This window comes from Cylas formicarius, unplaced genomic scaffold (genome assembly GCF_029955315.1).
Source record: "Cylas formicarius isolate icCylForm1 unplaced genomic scaffold, icCylForm1.1 PGA_scaffold_3__17_contigs__length_32017465, whole genome shotgun sequence".
Classification (NCBI taxonomy): domain Eukaryota; kingdom Metazoa; phylum Arthropoda; class Insecta; order Coleoptera; family Brentidae; genus Cylas; species Cylas formicarius.
In genome coordinates this window covers 21,872,530-21,890,312 of record NW_026844326.1, presented here as the reverse complement: position 1 = coordinate 21,890,312, position 17,783 = coordinate 21,872,530, and the positions used below count along the sequence as shown (strand labels likewise).

The following is a 17,783-nucleotide window of genomic DNA, read 5'->3' as shown; positions in this document are numbered from 1 at the left end:
TTAGAGGTGCCTAAAGCGGACAATTATTAATACATTTTTGTGATTAGATTCAAGTTTAAAAAATTACGAGAAACAATAAAACTTAAAAAATGGCATTTCTAATACATTTTTTCGGTCTCGCTGGAGAAATCACAGGAAACAGCAAGCACCTTAGGCTAAAAATAAAGATTCTTCATTCCTATTGTACTTGTAACATTAACGTTAATGATTTCGCAGATATTATTTGGGTGAAGACCCGTTTGCCGGAAGTATCTACGGCAGGGAAAATAAATACGACGGCGTCAAACCGGCCAGAAGCTCCAGAAGACCAAAGGAAGAAGACAGAAGGTAGGAAAATATAGATAATTTAGCGGTGTGCTATTTATTTTTCTGGTTTTTAAAGACGCCACTACGCCGTAATATAATCGGTCGCGCTCCTCCCACATTTTGTTTACGAAGTCCACAGGTTATGGCGGACAAAAATCTACCGGTATTTACATATTAAACATAATTAGGCACCGTCGGTCTTTTTATAAGGGAGGCGAACAAAGAAAAGATTAATTGATAGGCGGAGCCTAGTCATAAAATCTAACCTACAGATAATCGCGGTTATGCATAATGCAATTTTTCCGCATTTTTATGTGGGCGTGATTGTTTTATTAGTTGCGTCGCGATTGCGAACATATTTTTCTTCCTTTTCTACGGCCGGCCATTACAAAGGCTGCGTAGTAGAAAACGGACAATTGGTGTTTCGACAATATTTAGTTTACTCCAAAAACGCGTGTATTAAAAAAGGTACAGAGTGAAAAAGTTGAAAAATTAAATTAGATGGTATAAAACTTTTTGAGAATTATGTTATATAAATCGTAGTCAGATTAAAAAAACCCGTCGTTTTATATAACATTTTATAAAACTACTAGGATTTTTTATAATATAGTCAATACAAATGTTGCTTAAGAATAAATTATTTAGTAAACTAAATTTATATCTACACATTTTTTAAATAATAATAATAATAATAATAATAATAGTCTTTATTGAGAATTGAGTCTGTCTGACTATGTCAGCTACTCAACATTAGGCCAATACAATTAACGTATATATTACATAAATTTTTGACAATACAGTTTATAACAAGAGAACCCGTAGTACAGAAAAATAAAATAAAAACAAAAGAAAAAGAAAGTAAATGATTGCAGAAATAATTCAGCAATTTATTTATGTAATGACACGCCTTTAATGTTCTTTCGAAACAGTTTTAAAGATGATAAGGCAAAGAAATGCCTGTCCCGATTATTATTATTATAGGTACACCCCCGCTCGTAAAGAGCAGATAGATCCTATTGAGGCACAGTTAGCGTATTCCCCCCAATAGTTACATTATGAGTTTCACAGCGAAAAACTAGCTTATATTTTAAATATTTTAAATATTGATTGACTCTCTGGCCGAGTAGTTACCGTGGTTTTATAAAATGACTAGCCATATAGAAAAATAATGAATCGAAAATTTATATTTGACAATTTGACCGCCGTTTATATAACACAAGACCGGGTGTCATAACCTTGGTACGACATATACAAAAATGGATAGGAACTTCTTCTTCCTTACTTCTAATGGCCACAGCTACATAAGGTCATTCGACCAGCTTACAACGATTGTGAACATTATTCAAAATCCTAAAGGATACCTTCATAAGAGACTGGACCACTCCATCGGCCTCCAGGTTTGTTAACACATACTTAATAGGTTCTTTAAAAAAAAAAGGTACTTTGACCGATAGCAAAAAAGCGGACCATCCGGGCCTATCCAGCATTCAACCGGTATGGAGGGGAAGAAACAGAGGGGCCGACAACGATTACACACTTTAAAACATTCACTAAACACCAAGAACACTAAATCCACACAGTGAAAACCAATTTCAAGATTTTTCGAGGCGATTACAAGGGATTCTGCCAGGAGCGGAAGTTAAACTGCCATATGCAATGCTCCAGACAGGAACTTATCTACGAAATGTTTTTTAATAAGTGACCGTTCTTCCGGTTGATTTTTTAAGTACTTTTAAGAAAAAAAATCTTTTTTTTTTTGGTCACAAGGTGTTAAGAATTAATTTTTTATTTATGTTTTTCGCAAATAATTAAACGAAAATTCATAGTTTTAGTTTTTTAGAAGTTTAAATTATAATTTTTTTCTTAAAAATATTTGAGGAATTGCCCTGTCGAATATGAGACACTTATTAAAAACATTCTGTGTACCGCGTGTCCGAGAAAATGTGTCTCTGCGATCTATATCGAACTATTAACCTACAACAATTAAATAATTGATGTGTTCAGTGACCAAAACGACACATCAATTTTTTCTTAAATATTTCCTGGATACTAAATAATTAAATAAACTAAAGAAGCTAAATATGTTCCAAGGGGTCCGCTAGTACCCATCGTATTAAATTTTCATTTACAAACACAAACCAATTTCCAGCTGCGTCCTTTAAGGGCTCAGATCTCACTAGATCTCCATGATTTAGGGATAAAACCTGCGAAAAGGATAAAATTACAAACTACCAGTAATTATGATATGTGAATTTTTGGTTTAAAAATTAAACATTTCAACATTTTGATCAAAAAACTAAAAATTTGAAAAAACAGGCAAACTGTGTCGAACTTTTTCAATTTTCCACCATGTATAATTTTTAATATTAACTTTTATTTTCGGTCGTCGTAGAGTATTTAATTGATTTTAATTCACTGGAGCTTTGATAACGAAATGAATGGGCCGTCCCATGTGCATTTCGCCAATCGAATACGAAGCACTTAAGCTAATGACTCAGTCTAATCGGTTTATGCACCGATAGTTTTCTGGAAATATCCGATTCGAAACAATTAAACTAAATGTACTTACATGTAGAACATGGCCATGAAGCGATATGATGAATTTGTTAGCGTCTGTTATTCTATAGCTTAAACAACACTAAATAAGGTCAACCTAAAAGACAAGGTTTCCTACGTTTCCGACATTCCGAGAGATATTTTTACGGACCGAAGGAAGTCGTATTGTTTTTAAATAAGGCAAATCTTATTCGTCACGTGTGTCATTTGCATACGTGCCGTGTCTCATACATGTACGTCTACAGCCCAGTAAATATTTCTAAATATAGTAAAATTGGCTACTTAACATTAACTTAACGAATAATGGACGCAACGTACGCACACACGCAGGACTGTGGCGCGGTAATTATTTTTTGCTATTCCCGTCTGTAAAATACTTGTTTTCGAAGATGTTTCCCACGCTTTGAGTTTTGACGTTTGTCAATTCTGACGGTCATGTCAGTGAATGTATTCGTGTTGTTTTGCGAAAATGTAACCAAAAACTGACGGTCGTAGAAAAAGTATAGTATGCAACACGTTCGGTAAACTTTTTAACTCACTCGTTTATTAAAAACTCGCTCCGCTGCGCTCCGCTCGTGTCAAATAAACTCGTAAGTCAAATGCCGTTTACCGCACTTGTTGCATAATGTACTATTGCCTGTTGAACATTTTTGTAATTTTTATTTTTTCCGTTAAAAAGTTTGACAATTTGTTGATTTTTTTTTTCGAATGAAGAACGGCGACGGAATGTGTGTATACAGGGTGGTTCGCAATAAAAGCACCAAAAAGCAATCGCCGCTTAAATTCGTGGAAATAGTAACATTACGTCTTTAGGGTGGTAAAACGAAGCTGTTTCAAACACAGAACTATAGCAGCGTGTATTTAATTAACGAACGCTCAATGTCGTTATTTTCGCAAGTTGCATCTGAGATTGCTTCTGGGGACATTTATTACGCACCACCCCGTATAACTGGCTAATCTGATAGTTACATTTTTTTTGTTTGTTAGTTCGAATTCGAAAGGAGATGGCGAGAATTTCATTTGATGGCGTAAGAGGAACACATCAAACCAGAACAATTTTTATACGTGATTATTACTATTGTTATTAAAATAACTATAATTGTACTAAAATTTTCTTTGATATTTTCTAACTTATCCCGATAACGCAATACTTGTCAGATGTATTATAATTTCGAATAAACTGCTGATCCCAAAAAAACTTGGAATTTTCTTCGATCAAATTGGGGATATATATAGAAATACCACGCAGGTAAATATTGTTTTGGCTTGTATTCACGCAGAATTTTGTAAATAACACGTAACGCATCACCTAGTTTAATCCAATTAACGCAAAAAGCTCCCCAGTTTGGTGCACAAAAATTAACCAGCAAAAATAGCCATATCGGCGACGACACCAGCGACGAAGGTGACCTCGGTCTATATTTTTTCACCCACTTAGCGTCGCTGGTTATTTTGCCTTTGCCGCGTTATGTAGACGGAAAATAAATTAATTTAGATATTAAAAAAATCGTAGGACGGCAAAGTAGTCTGACAGACCATATTCGGACAAACGACATTAGCGAATTTTTATGATAATCGCGTTGGAACCACCCACACGGAGTGTGCATGCGAACTTCCTTGTGGTAAGTGGGGGATACCGCTACCATATACGTACCTCACCGATACGACATTTTAATTCCCTCCTCTTCATCTAATTCGCCTTTGATCTGGTTTATCGATTAGCCGATTGAATATTTTAGGTCGCACAGTACGCTGGGACGGCTCAGCAAATCAACTGGTCGGTTGATTAACCATCGGGGTACTGAAGTGGACCGCAGCTCTCAGACTTTGCCCAGGCACCCCAATAAGTACGACGTCAACGGCAGATTGGACAAGAACGTCAAGTCCAGTAGTACTTTGAACGTATCCACTGGGAATAGCATACATTCATCCAGGTTCGCCAACGAAGGTGAGTCTTTTTCAAAAAATAATAGTAGTAGGAAACAAGTAAACCATCATACTGAGAAAAATTGCTGGAAATGTTTTTAAGTTTCTGCATGTCTTTTTTATCGTTTGAAACTAATACTAATTTTAAATTTTCGAAAATTAAAGACCTTTTTCACTACAAACATTTGCATTAAAATATGGAATATACTGTGTAACGAGGAAAACAGTAACCATATATGTGGCATATGGATATTGCTTTAATTCTAATAAACCTTGTTTTCATTCTTGTCAAATTCGTTAAAGACAAGAAAAAATTACGCGAATTTAGGAAACTCGCACAGAGGCTTCTTGCACTTAATTTTTTATTTGCGAATAATATCACTTATATATAGTAACGTACATTAAAGTCCTTAACCTTAAAATAAGCATCCACAACCGGAAGATCTTCATCCTTTTTAATGAAATTATTAGAACTATTTAAAACAATCAAAAAATCACTCCAAACTGTTCCAAACACGTTAGCAATACAACTACCACAACAACGTTGAAAACAATACCATCCACAGAAAAAATAAAATGAGAGTTTAGGTCAGTTTAACAACTGCCATCGGCTGACATGTAATGCATCGTGACGTCATAAGGCATTTTCGTGTTGTACCCTATTGAATTATCCTATTTATTGATACAAGCATACATTTTTTAGCAATTTAGCATCCCAGCAATTATTTCACGGCGACTGTTTTTTCCTTCCATTCTCACCTCTCCTTCTTTTTATAACTGTAGGTCCAGCTAAGCCGGCACGAACTTACAAATCGAACTTGGCGAGGAGCAAAAGTCTTATAGTCCACGGGGAAGAACCGTTCCGGAACAACATGTACACCTCGAATCCTCACATCCACAGATTGGACGAAAACCCGATCGGTCTGAAGAGTCCTGGCCTCATTTCGAGCCTCAGCAGAAGTCAAAAGGTAAAAATTGATCGTCTCGATAGAATTGAATAGGATCTCATGTAAAAGTTGTGTATCGATTTCATCAAAAAAGACTAGGGAGCTAGAGAGACAGAAAACAAAAGAGAGGAGGACGGGAGTTTTTTTAACATTTAAATTACATCACTTTTATACGACATTCAAACATTATTAAAAGGAAAGAAATTGCGCAAATTTCTTTTCGATCTTGCGGTTTATGCTTCGACTTTTATTTTGCGGTCATTTGAAGTCTACAGTTCACAATTACATAATGGTGATGCCTGTGATCGCGCATTGAGCACCCGTTTCATTTTTTTAAGCAATGTTTCGTTTTTCTTCTATTCCTAGCTTCTTAATGCGAAAGAGTAGGCAATAAAATGCAAATTTGCAATGACAATTTCCTATAAATTCCATATTTCAGTTAACACCTACACACACCCTCAATCGTTCTCAAATTAGGGTCATTCTAATTTACATATAACAATAGAAAGACGAGTTTCGCGAATGAAAGCAATCTGACAGCGGCGTTGCTACAGGTAGTTTTTGGGAGTAATAAATGTAATAATAATTATACAGAGATGGGCAAATAATTGAGATATTAATAATTCTAGGATCAAGTAAATAAAATAATGATTTTTAACTCCCTCGCATTCAGAAACAGAGCATAAATATAATTAATAAATTAGTTAAGGCTCAACCGTATTGTTTTTGAGTAATATAAATATATTTTTGTCTTTCAGGACCTGAACGGTGACGTCTACATCCCTCGTTTCCATAGAAACGGGGTGGATACCGTGGATAACGCCAGGAAAACGGGCTTCGAGCGGAACGAAAAGCGGGTCTACATTTCGAACGTTAAAGATCGAGCGCCGGACATGTTCAAAACCGTTGTCGAAAACGGGGACGACTGGAAACCGAAAAACTTCAGCACCCCGGTCGGTAAAAGCGCGCGAAATTTCAATGGATCCGACGTCTACGAACCGCCAACTCGGTAAGTAGCGATTTCGAGATTTATTCGATTATTTATTTGCTTACTTACATACTTACTTAGTTACTTATTTGTTTAAATAATTTCGTCAAAAAATACAAAATATTTATGGTTAGACATGAAAAAAATATAGCAAGAAACAGAGAATATTGTTAAAGTAAATAAAATATTTAGTAGATGATAAAAGAATACTGAATATCGACCTTAATAATGATCTATTAAATACCCCATACATTTTTGATAGACCAATTAAGTATCAATCGTGCTACTAAGGGATCCAATACAATGCAATTGAATTAAAAATCAAAAACTTTAGTGTCTATGCAGAGGAACGTCACTGAAAAATTATTCTGCAGACACATTAACGATTTTATATGTACATTTTTGAACATACCGCATACGTCGCACTCCAGGAGCCACTAGGATGAAGGTATGGTGTAAAATATAGACAAACAAGTACAATAATATTATGTTACATATGGACTACCTATTAATATTACATTATGCAATAAATGCGGTAAACGGCATTGGACTCAACAGTTTATTTGGCACGAACAGCGGGCAGCGGAGCGAGTGCTTAATAAACGAGTGAGATAAAGAGTTTACCAAACGTGTTGCATATTGTACTTTTCCTACGAAAGTCACGAAAAAATCACAATTTGACAAATTAATATATAATAACAGACATCGGATTACTAAATTTCGTACCATTCAAACAAAATATTTACTACTTGCCATTAAACTTATTCGTTTATTTTTCGGATCGGTTCTACTATTCTTGCCTCTTTTTAACTGTGTACGTTAGACAGAGAGATATGTATTATTGGATATGTCATATAAACAACGGAATAAACACAATTTGAAAACGTTGTGTTGTTTATTTAACTTTTACAATTGATCATTAAGTAGTTTATTTAAAGAAAATTGGTAATTGGAAAAAGAATCTTCCAAGGATAGAGCTTTTAAGAGGATTAAATTTTTAAGATCGTATGAGCGGATCCTAATCTTCAATTTTGTTTTGTTTGTACTGATGAGACATGGATATCTGAAAATCGTACAATTGGTCTTAGCAAGATAAAAAAATATAAAAACCATCAAAATTCATGGAACGGTATGTAAAATTTCTGTGGGAAACTTAAATTAGTCTCTTTACTTACCTACTAGTCCACTAGATTTTAATTGTAACTTATAGCACGTAGTATTTAAATCGTCTGATATATTCCATAACATTTTTCTGTGTATTAGTTTTTGTGTACATTTCCGCAAAACAACAAGAATACATTCACTGACATGGCCGTCAGAATTGACAAATGTCAAAATTCAAGGCGTGGGAAATATCTCCGAAAACCTCCGATTGCTCCCAAACTTGTGCGGTAAAATCCCGGAAATATCCGAAATGGCTCGGAACTGTGGGAAATGAAACTGACGTAAAGTGACGCTTCTCGCACGCTAGATCGGTGTGTAATTAGGTATTTTACAGACGGGAGTAGAGACAAGTATTTTGATACATTGTTTAAATGTTGATATTAATATAAAAATTTTAAAAATGTGTACATAAGGTATACTTTAGGTCAGCTCGACTACATTCAGTAAGTGGACATTTTGGGTCACTATATTACGTAGTAATATGTACCATTACTCCATAGTTTCACGCCTCAGTAAATGTAAATCAAAACTATAAATATTCCTGTTATTATAGTTTAGGCTTTTCGCATACCGAGCTCAAAACTTTCGCCATCAGTGCCGTTACCAAGAAGCCTTTTTGACCGGCTTGCTAGCAATTTAGTCGCTCTGTCAGAAGCGTTTCGACGATTTTTTTTTACTTCGTGACGACACTCGAAATGTCACGTTTTCGAACTAACGATTGTGTAGCTTAAATGATATCCCACGCGTTTTGGATCCGAACCAAACGTTTGAGGGGCATCGCACGATCTCCCTCAGTTTGTCTTTATGAAAATGTATTCCCGGCTAACGTGTGGGCATCGGTGATTATTGTTTATATGAAATAAAATTCAAGGTCCGACTAGGCGCAAGTCACGTGAGTGGCGCCTCGTTGCGTAACGCATGCGTTATAGCAAAGTGTTGCGCCAATCAATAATAATTTTACAAGGTGTCCTATTTGCCGACTCCATTATTATTGACGTCGCAAAAATGCCATTTCCAATATTACTCTTTGACAACTAATGAAGCTAAAGCATATAATTAAAAATGTGTGCTTTGTATTTAAAATATCTCTTTTTAAGGCTGTTTTATTAATAGAAGACATATGTTTAGTTTGTACGAGGTGTGTTCAAAAAGTAAGCTGACATTTAAGTTTTATCAAAAAGTACACTACATGTATTACTTAAAATGAAACGGAACGGCCATATAGACCATCTTCTGGCTTATAGATCCCTCACATTATACGAGGTGTGTTCAAAAATTAAGGTGACTTTTAAGTTTTATCAAAAAGTATTTATTTATTTTTCAAAATAAATGTTGTCCCATTCAAAGTAATCCCCCCAGATATAATACACTTGTGCCAACGTTCTTCGAAGCACTTCTGGTATAGCCTCAATCGTTCCAAACCTCCTTCCTTTAATGGGTTTCTTGAGTTTTGTAATGAAAACGTCGCAGCGGTGAATATCCGGTGAATATGGTGGTCGAGGCAAAAGTTAGACACAAGCAATGATGAGTGAGCAGGTGAATTATCGTGATGCAAAATCCATGAGTTGTTTTCCCACAATTCTAAACGTTTTCTTCGTATTGCTTCTCGCAAACAGCGTATAACTTCTAGGTAATAGGTAATAATTTTTATTGACCGCAGGACCTTGTGTTAAGAATTCTTGATGTACTACGCCACAATATTCAAGGAAAACAGCAAGCAAAACCTTGACATTGGTTTCGACGTCATAACGATATAACCATGATTCGTCACTAGTTGTGACATTTTTGAGCATATCAGGATCAGGATCAGGATCACCATTAACGTCGTTTAACAGCTATTGACCAATGCTTCGTCCTTTTGTTGCTACAGGTTTCATGCCTCACTTCTCTAATACTGATTCGTCGATTTTTCAACACCTTTTTTTTTCACTTCTACTGACGTGCTGGGACGTCTAGAGTGAGGTTCGACATCGGCCATCTTGAAACAGCTTGTACCACTTATAAACATTTTTTTCGGTTCACCATATGCCGTTTTCAACATTTCAAGTGTTTTGCAGCACTATATTCCATTTTTTACACAAAATCGCCGAGCACACAAAACACGCTTCTGTCTCACAAAAAAACATGCAAATCGACTGAAACCGTGAACACATATAACAGCCCTAAAACCCATATAGCTACTAGAGATATAGAAGCCTGTTGAGAACGTTCATTTAACATGCGCTTTTAACCAATGACCTTGTAGGATCGTCAATAAGTTTGGATGGTGCATTTTTGCGGCAGTATTTTATCAAAAAATGTCTAAATATCTAAAAGTAAATTTAGAGGTATGCGCGGAACATCATAACCTTCTCTAGGATAATATCAATGCCTCCCGTAAATCTATTAAAAATGCTGTTTTGGTTTATTATTGCAGGGTGCGTTATAAATTTAGAAAATTAATAATAATAATAATAATAATAATTTTATTCACGTATTAATATACAATAAAAAGGACACGGTTCAGATGAACAAATTAAGATATTTTGAGCCTCCGTTTTTAAACCTAGCCTAAGAAGAAGGTAGCAGCGTTAGGCAGGAAAAATACACATAAAAAAATAAATAAATACCTAGTACGATCTCTGCAAATAGAGGGACTTACACTTTAGAAATAGTTTACAGTAAACATTACTTAAATATTTAATGATAATAAAACTTCACGCAGGTGTGTCGAAAAGATATTGTTTAGCAATTTAAGAGACTGATCAAAAATTGCAGAGATGTGACGTGGAGGGGTGAGCACGCCTTTAAATCTTAAATTTAAATTGTGAACGTCCGTGCGAAAACTGTTTTTTTTTTTTTTTTAAGATAGAGTGGAGACTTTAATCTTATAATTTTGTGATAAAGATTACATTTATGGAGATATTGTCGATTTTTCATATTAAGCCATCGGACTTCTTTCAGTTTATGATTAACAGGCCCGCCGCGTTTAATCCCAAAAATAAATCTTAGACAGTATTTCTGGATTTGAATCCGCTCTGAGGCACCCGCTTTCAGACATGGGCCATAGAGGACATCACAGTGGTTAAAAGAAGATAAAACTATCGGATTACACAGGACCTTTTTTAATGGTTGATTTAAAATATTTTTAGAACCATATAAGCATTTTAAGTCAGAAATGGATTTTTTAATACATTGTGTAACGTGACCATTAAATCTTAGCTTACTGTCGAGCATAAGCCCAAAGTTTTTTGCCTTCGTTTTTAGAGGATTGCACACATTCGATATTTTTATTTCAACTAGTTGAGATCAACATCCACAGACCTACCAAAGAACATTGCTATAGATGTTTTTTGATTTAGGTGGAGTAAATGTTCTAGGGACACCTTGTTAATGATTTCTAGATCATTATTTATGATTTGACAGCTTTCCAAAATTTGATCTCCCGAAAATGAGTAATAAACTTGTGTATCATCTGCATACATTTGGGTTTTGCAATGCTGTATAAAACTAAATTATTATTAAATTAATCTTGTTGGAATACATCATTTCTGGTACGAATTTTTATAAATGAAATACACTGCACAGGATCAAGTAATCATCAGAAACTCATTTCATTCCAGATTAAGAGAAAGCAACATTGTGTCGACTGCTCCCAACTCGATACTACGTCGCGGCAGTACTTCCAGTACCGATTTCTCGGAGACGTACCGTACGACGACCCGAAACGACGACCCGGTCAGACCGAGCGTCACCAACACTGTGAAAACGGTCAGCAAGAAAACGATACCGAGCAAAGACGGGAGATCGGTCGAGACGATCGAATCGAGCGAGACCAAATCGATCACGAAAAGTCACTACAGGGGCAACCGAACAGATCCGTCGGTGAAGTATTACGAAACGGAGAGACGATTTAGAGATGGCGGTACTTCTAATTCGAAACCTATCGTTATAGAAGTGAAAAATTACAGGAAATGAGGAGACCGTCGTGCTGATACCGCCAAGTCTGATTAAATTAGTCGCGAGACACACACACCCTCGAGTGGATTAATTGTATCGTATCACGTGCCATCATCGTCGTCGTCCTCGTCGCCATTTTTATATTTTTTTTAAAGGGTCGCCTTTGTTGTTAATGTGAATACTTGCCAGTTTAAGTTAAACATTCATTTAGTTTGAGTTTTTTTTTCGAACATACTGGTACCGTTCGCGATAGTAAGTCAACGGTACTGTATGTTTAGCAGTAGGTTTTAATAAGACTAATACAATGGAAGGATTAGTTAACAGGCCACGCATCGCGTAAATGCTAATTCATGTTGTGCTCAATTCTTCTCGTTGCTGTAAATAGGCCGTTTTCAAAACGATGTAATTATTTAACAAGGATAATTTAATAAAATTTACGTTAAATTACTAAGTTTGGTTTTTTGCTTTTTTAATCCCCGTTTGCTCCCCCAAGTTTCCAAAAAATGACGGGCGTTGTGTACAAGGAGGGTCAAATTAAACACTTTATGAAAATTGAACCCAGAAACTGACATTCAGTTTAAACCTATCACAATAATAATAAATCGTCTTTATTTAGTAAAGTGTTAGCGGGATACCTAACTTTATACAACTTGTGTTTATTCTCAGATTAATAATTAATTAAACTATGTGGTTACTAACCATATTCAAGGGTGGTCATTAACATGCAATGCAACAAGATTATTACCTAAAGTTTCGGAATTCAAATTCAGGTAAAATTGTGGTCCGTAATAGAAAATAATTTTATACCAACCTGTGTTTAATATTCTTTGGTTTGGTTAGTTTAAATTTATTAGTAATCATTTTTATTTCGTGTGTAATACAGCGTGTGTTGAATCGTGTGCGAATTATGCAAAATATGTGCGAGTCTAGTGTATCTCAGGAGATGCTCCCGCCTAAATGTAGAAAACACTATTCTATTGAGACTAAGGAAGTTATAAACTTTGACTCTCATTGGACGTGCTGCCAGCAAACAAGAATCTTTAGAAGAAACGGCCACATTGACGAAAATTCCAAAATCAACTGTATGGAAAATTGTGAATAATCCCATTTCAGCGAGGAAAAAAAGAGATGCTGACATTTTCTCGAGTGTAGATGAAAGTGACCAAGATATAATACGGCGTAAAATTTACCAGTTACACGAGCAACAAAGCGTGCCTACAGATATCTTAAATTAGAAGGTTTGAAAAAGATGAAACCGGTGTTAAATGTGGCAGAACTTCCTTATGGAAGTGTATTCAACACATGGATTTTAGATTTAAAAAATTTCACAAAAGGCAAGTTTTAATGGAATCTTTTACAAAACAAAACAAAACAAACGCGCCATCAAAAAGAGGTACAAGAATAACTAACCAAAACTACTTTGCATGCTGGCTCTAAAAATGGTTGGATTCCAAATGGATATTCTCTGTCTGCGAAAAATAATAAAGATTCTTCTCTGGATTGCCATGAAGAAACCAATGCTGATTTATTTGATATAAAAACAAACTAGTTCCAAACATTCCTCCTAATAGCGTCATTGTAATGAACAATGCAAGTTATCACAGTAGACAGTTGACTAAAACCCCTTCCTCATGTGACACAAAAGCAACAATCCAAAACTACACGTATAATAACGACATTTATTTTCACGAAGATTATACCAAAAAGCAATTAATTGAGGTTCTACAAAGCTTTAACCTACAAAAGGAATACGTCTCTGATAATTATGCAAAAAATCTGGGGCATACAGTTTTACGGGTTCCACCTTACCACTGTATCTTTAATCCCATTGAACATGTTTGGCACCAACTGAAATCTGCCATTCGTTGTAACAATGTTTTTCCCCGTGTTAACTCCAATGTCCTCAAACTTATAGAAACCGAAGTTTTTAACATCTCTCCACCAAGTTGGGCAAATTCTGTTAAACATATAGAAAAAGCAGAACAATCGTATATCCATATTGCAAATAATATAGAACAAATAATAATTAGAACAGGCGATGATAGCGATAGTGATGCTGATATATTATGTGAATAATTTTAAGTAATTTAAGTAGGTAATAAAAATAATTTGTTATTTTATTTTAGTTTTAAACATAAATTCATAAATAAATAAATATTGTCTGGTATCTTTCCCAACAAAACCCCAAATAATTAAATTCTAAGCAAAGTACGGACCTATTTGGCCATATTTCATTCTTACAGCTTGCCCGGGTCTTTCCTTAATTCGTATCAGTTAGTCACTTTCTTATATCTATTAACAGACTTTATCTACAGTCTATTTTAGATATGCAAAAGGACGATAGAACAACCAAATGCTTAAAACCACTTTCATTGTTTAGCATTGATTTAATTACAAATTTTTTTATATCAAGTGCAGATAGTACAGTTCAGCACACGATAAATGGTCACGACCTGCCTGGCCTATCAAAAACGGAAGACTTTTTACCTTCAATAAACCTGACAATAAATCAATGAGCCAATTAACAAGCATTTTTCAGTACAGGAGATATTATTATTTTAGTAGTGTCGACTCTTTGGAAATTTCAAAATCATTTACGCTTTGCTTTAGATATTAGCACAGGTTAAAACTAATCTGAATACTAATTTTATTTAACATGTATCTATTATTTATATAATTGCAATTATACAAAACAACAGAATGTATTCATCTATTTTTTGTTTGAATTTCCTTACTACTACCCTGGACCGGTTTGTTTTATTGGTACAAAAATTTGTACGAACAGATAAAAAGTTAATAAAATTATTACAGTCATGGCCATTTATCGCGTGTCGGACTATACCACGTAGTTTTCAATTTACCAACCAACCCTGTGCGTCAAAGACGCCATGTTCCTTAAAAACCTAAACATCAAATTTGTTATTTAATTTAATCACCAGATATTGAATTATTGAAAATACTGTTCATGACCTGAGAAACTGCTAGCTGAATAATGAATTTCCCATTTTAATTAGCTTTACGTTTAAATTATTTAGGATTCCATATCTTATAGGGCACTGTACAACTTGAGACTGTAAAACAGTGTGATGTTTCATGTTACTGAGCACGTCCTGTGTATGAGCTATGAGTTGACTTATAATCTTGGTCACTATTACTCAGATTTTTTCAGTCCTAATTTGACCCTTTTGAGTCAAGTGCGAGACTCTGTCATATTCGGTCTACATGAATTATTTGGTGTTTTGTAACGGAATCCAATGCAAACCAATAAACAAAGCTACAGCTGCAGCTGCGATATATAATATTAATGCAATATGTTAATTTAAATAATAGTGATTGCATATTAAAGAGTCTATGCCTTTAAAAAATATTTTTTCTGGAGCTACTTGAAAAGCAAACACTCTTTAAAAGATGACGTCGCAATTTCACCCTCTCACTAAATCAATGATCTTCGATTTTAATACCAGTAAATAGAAAGTACACGTGTTTCACTTAACTGTTGGAATATGTACAAAAATTAGTTTTTAAGGGTTCTTTGTTTTATATCTCTGCTGGCTCGTTGACATGTTTATGTTTATATAAATATCTCTAATATCTTGTGTATTATTTTACCCCATACCCTTCAATTACCCCGTCCCTGTCTATATATAGAGTAGTATTAGTTTCCAAAATAAAAAGAGATATTATAGAAAGATAGATATACTAGCTCTATACAACCTTCAAAGAAATAATAACAAAAAGACCCAACAAGACACCCACTATATTGAACTCAATTACTAGTTAAAATTAATTGCCTACCTACAAAACAGAAAATTAATAATATCGATGAACATACTAAACTAGAACCTACACCGTCATGGCAACAGTTCGTTAAGCAAGTAATTAGAATTATGATTACATAAAACAACACTTTTCGGGAATGTTAATCGGGAACAAGGGAGCTAAACCCTTATCAAAACTAAACATGTCGTTCACTGGAACGAAATGAAATACATATAGCAAATCAACAAACAAAACTATCAATTGATTGTATTGATCGGTTAATGCCGGGCTCTCGATCGCCCTGGATATACAATATCCAAGATACGCATAACAAATGGACCGGCCAAAGGTCAGTAAAGTAGTTAAAATTTTGTTGCGAGATAATTAAACTAAAAAAGGAAGTGGGCCACATTTAACTTTATTTTATTTAATGAGATACGCAGAAAGATGTTTTCACATATCTGACTGATCACGCAAATATTGAGAAATAATTATTTTGACTCGTCTACTCGATATCTACCCCAGCTATCAACATAATTAATGATAAAATCATTAATATCTTGTTATTTATTATTTATATGTCTTCAAACAAATATATCTAAAAATCTCCTATAGTACTTACCTTAAATATCACGCAAAGGTGCATTGAAATAGGCTTTATACTTTTGTTTATATTTTGGTTCGATAATAATATTCAAGTCATATTAATCGAATTCTTTCCGTTAGTTCAGTCGATCATTTTTTAATTGTTTTATTATCTCTATTATCCCTATATTTATTTCTTAAACAGTAAGGTTACCATACTTACTTGGTTCTTTAAAAACGCAGCCCTTATACAACATTTTTCAAATAAAAGGGTCGCTACTTTTGACTACCTACCAAGTTCGACGACCCGAATTTTCGGGTAAGGGTAAAGAAGTCGCTTATAGATTAGACAAATAGTGCTGCTTAGTAGTTTAAGCAATAAACACATCATGCATTAACAATTGAAACGAATCTAAAGTTTTAATTTAAACTTGTATATAAAATATCCATTCTCAATAACAAAAAACAATTTTCTAATTGCTTTTGGTGGTGATTTAAACTTAAGCTTATTGTGAGTTTTTAAAATTACTGTCACCTCAGCATTATTGCAAATCTATAATTTTTCTATTCGCGCACCTAATAAACATTTGTGGTTAGTATATTTGTTCTTTCATTGTTCCTTATACCTATGCAACGATAACTTGGTTAAAGCTCTCATATTGCCAAAAACTTCTTTAAAAAGTATAGTTTGTGTCCGACTACACCGTGTTGAAAGTCGATGCCAATAAAACTTTGAACCTGTGGTTATTATAGGATAGAACATTAAGAACCACAACTAACTATGGAGGGTGGCATTATATTGGTTCGACAATATATTTCCGTTTTTATTAGGTCCTCTCTACTATTGTCTATAGGAAGAAATTGAAAATCACCACGTTTTTTCTTTTATTATTATTTCTTGATTGTACCATTGTACCAAATCCAGTAAAATTATATCGATCCTAAGATTTTATTAACAGGACGACACCACGCGCTGTACTGCTAAGTCTACCAAAAATCGATACAATGGAAAGTGTTGACACACCCCTCTGGCAGTCCGGATCATAATTCAATAGAGACACTTTGGCATAATGTCTCAAAAAACACCCTCACAACTACGCGTTAATTGCAAGAAATATGGAATAGTTTCACCCCAGCTGCACCCCGGCATTCTGGAAAGGCCTAGTTAGTACAATACCTTAAAGAGTTCAGACTGTTATCCGAGTCAAGGGCGGCCGTACAGCTATTTAGTTTTTACTTTAATTTGTTAAAAATCTCTTTTATTCCAAAATTAATTTGTCGGCATTAATTAAATAGTAATCAACACAAAATATATAAAAAATGTTGTTCCAACGTACATAACGAAGAGTTGTTAGGGCTCGTATATTACTATCAATACTATCACATTTAAAAAGTAAACAAAGCGTATGAAATTTCGGTTTGAAATTCACCGTCGTAGATAAAGAGTTCGTAGTCAATGATCCGCAAACGAGGAGATCAAATACTAATCTCGTAATAAATTTCAACAAATAACGAATTAACCGCGTCATGTGCGCGCGTTATCGTGGTGTTGGTCGAAACATCCTGTATAAAACGGAGTCCCCTATAATACGAGCGACGCCAGCTGCGTTTCC

General features: G+C 34.6%; 1 protein-coding gene across 3 annotated transcripts in view; it reads left to right on the top strand.

Moving 5' to 3' along the window:
- Positions 1-12,273, top strand: part of LOC132699664 (serine/arginine repetitive matrix protein 1) — a 75,193-nt gene extending 62,920 nt beyond the window's left edge. For all 3 annotated transcript variants that reach the window (XM_060666507.1, XM_060666505.1, XM_060666508.1), the window contains 5 exons: positions 217-327; positions 4,602-4,810; positions 5,572-5,756; positions 6,494-6,744; positions 11,490-12,273. In XM_060666507.1, the coding sequence (XP_060522490.1) occupies positions 217-327; positions 4,602-4,810; positions 5,572-5,756; positions 6,494-6,744; positions 11,490-11,844 (1,111 nt within the window). In that variant the 3' untranslated portion in view covers positions 11,845-12,273. The remainder of the gene's footprint in view (positions 1-216; positions 328-4,601; positions 4,811-5,571; positions 5,757-6,493; positions 6,745-11,489) is intronic.
- Positions 12,274-17,783: the final 5,510 nt, after the last annotated feature.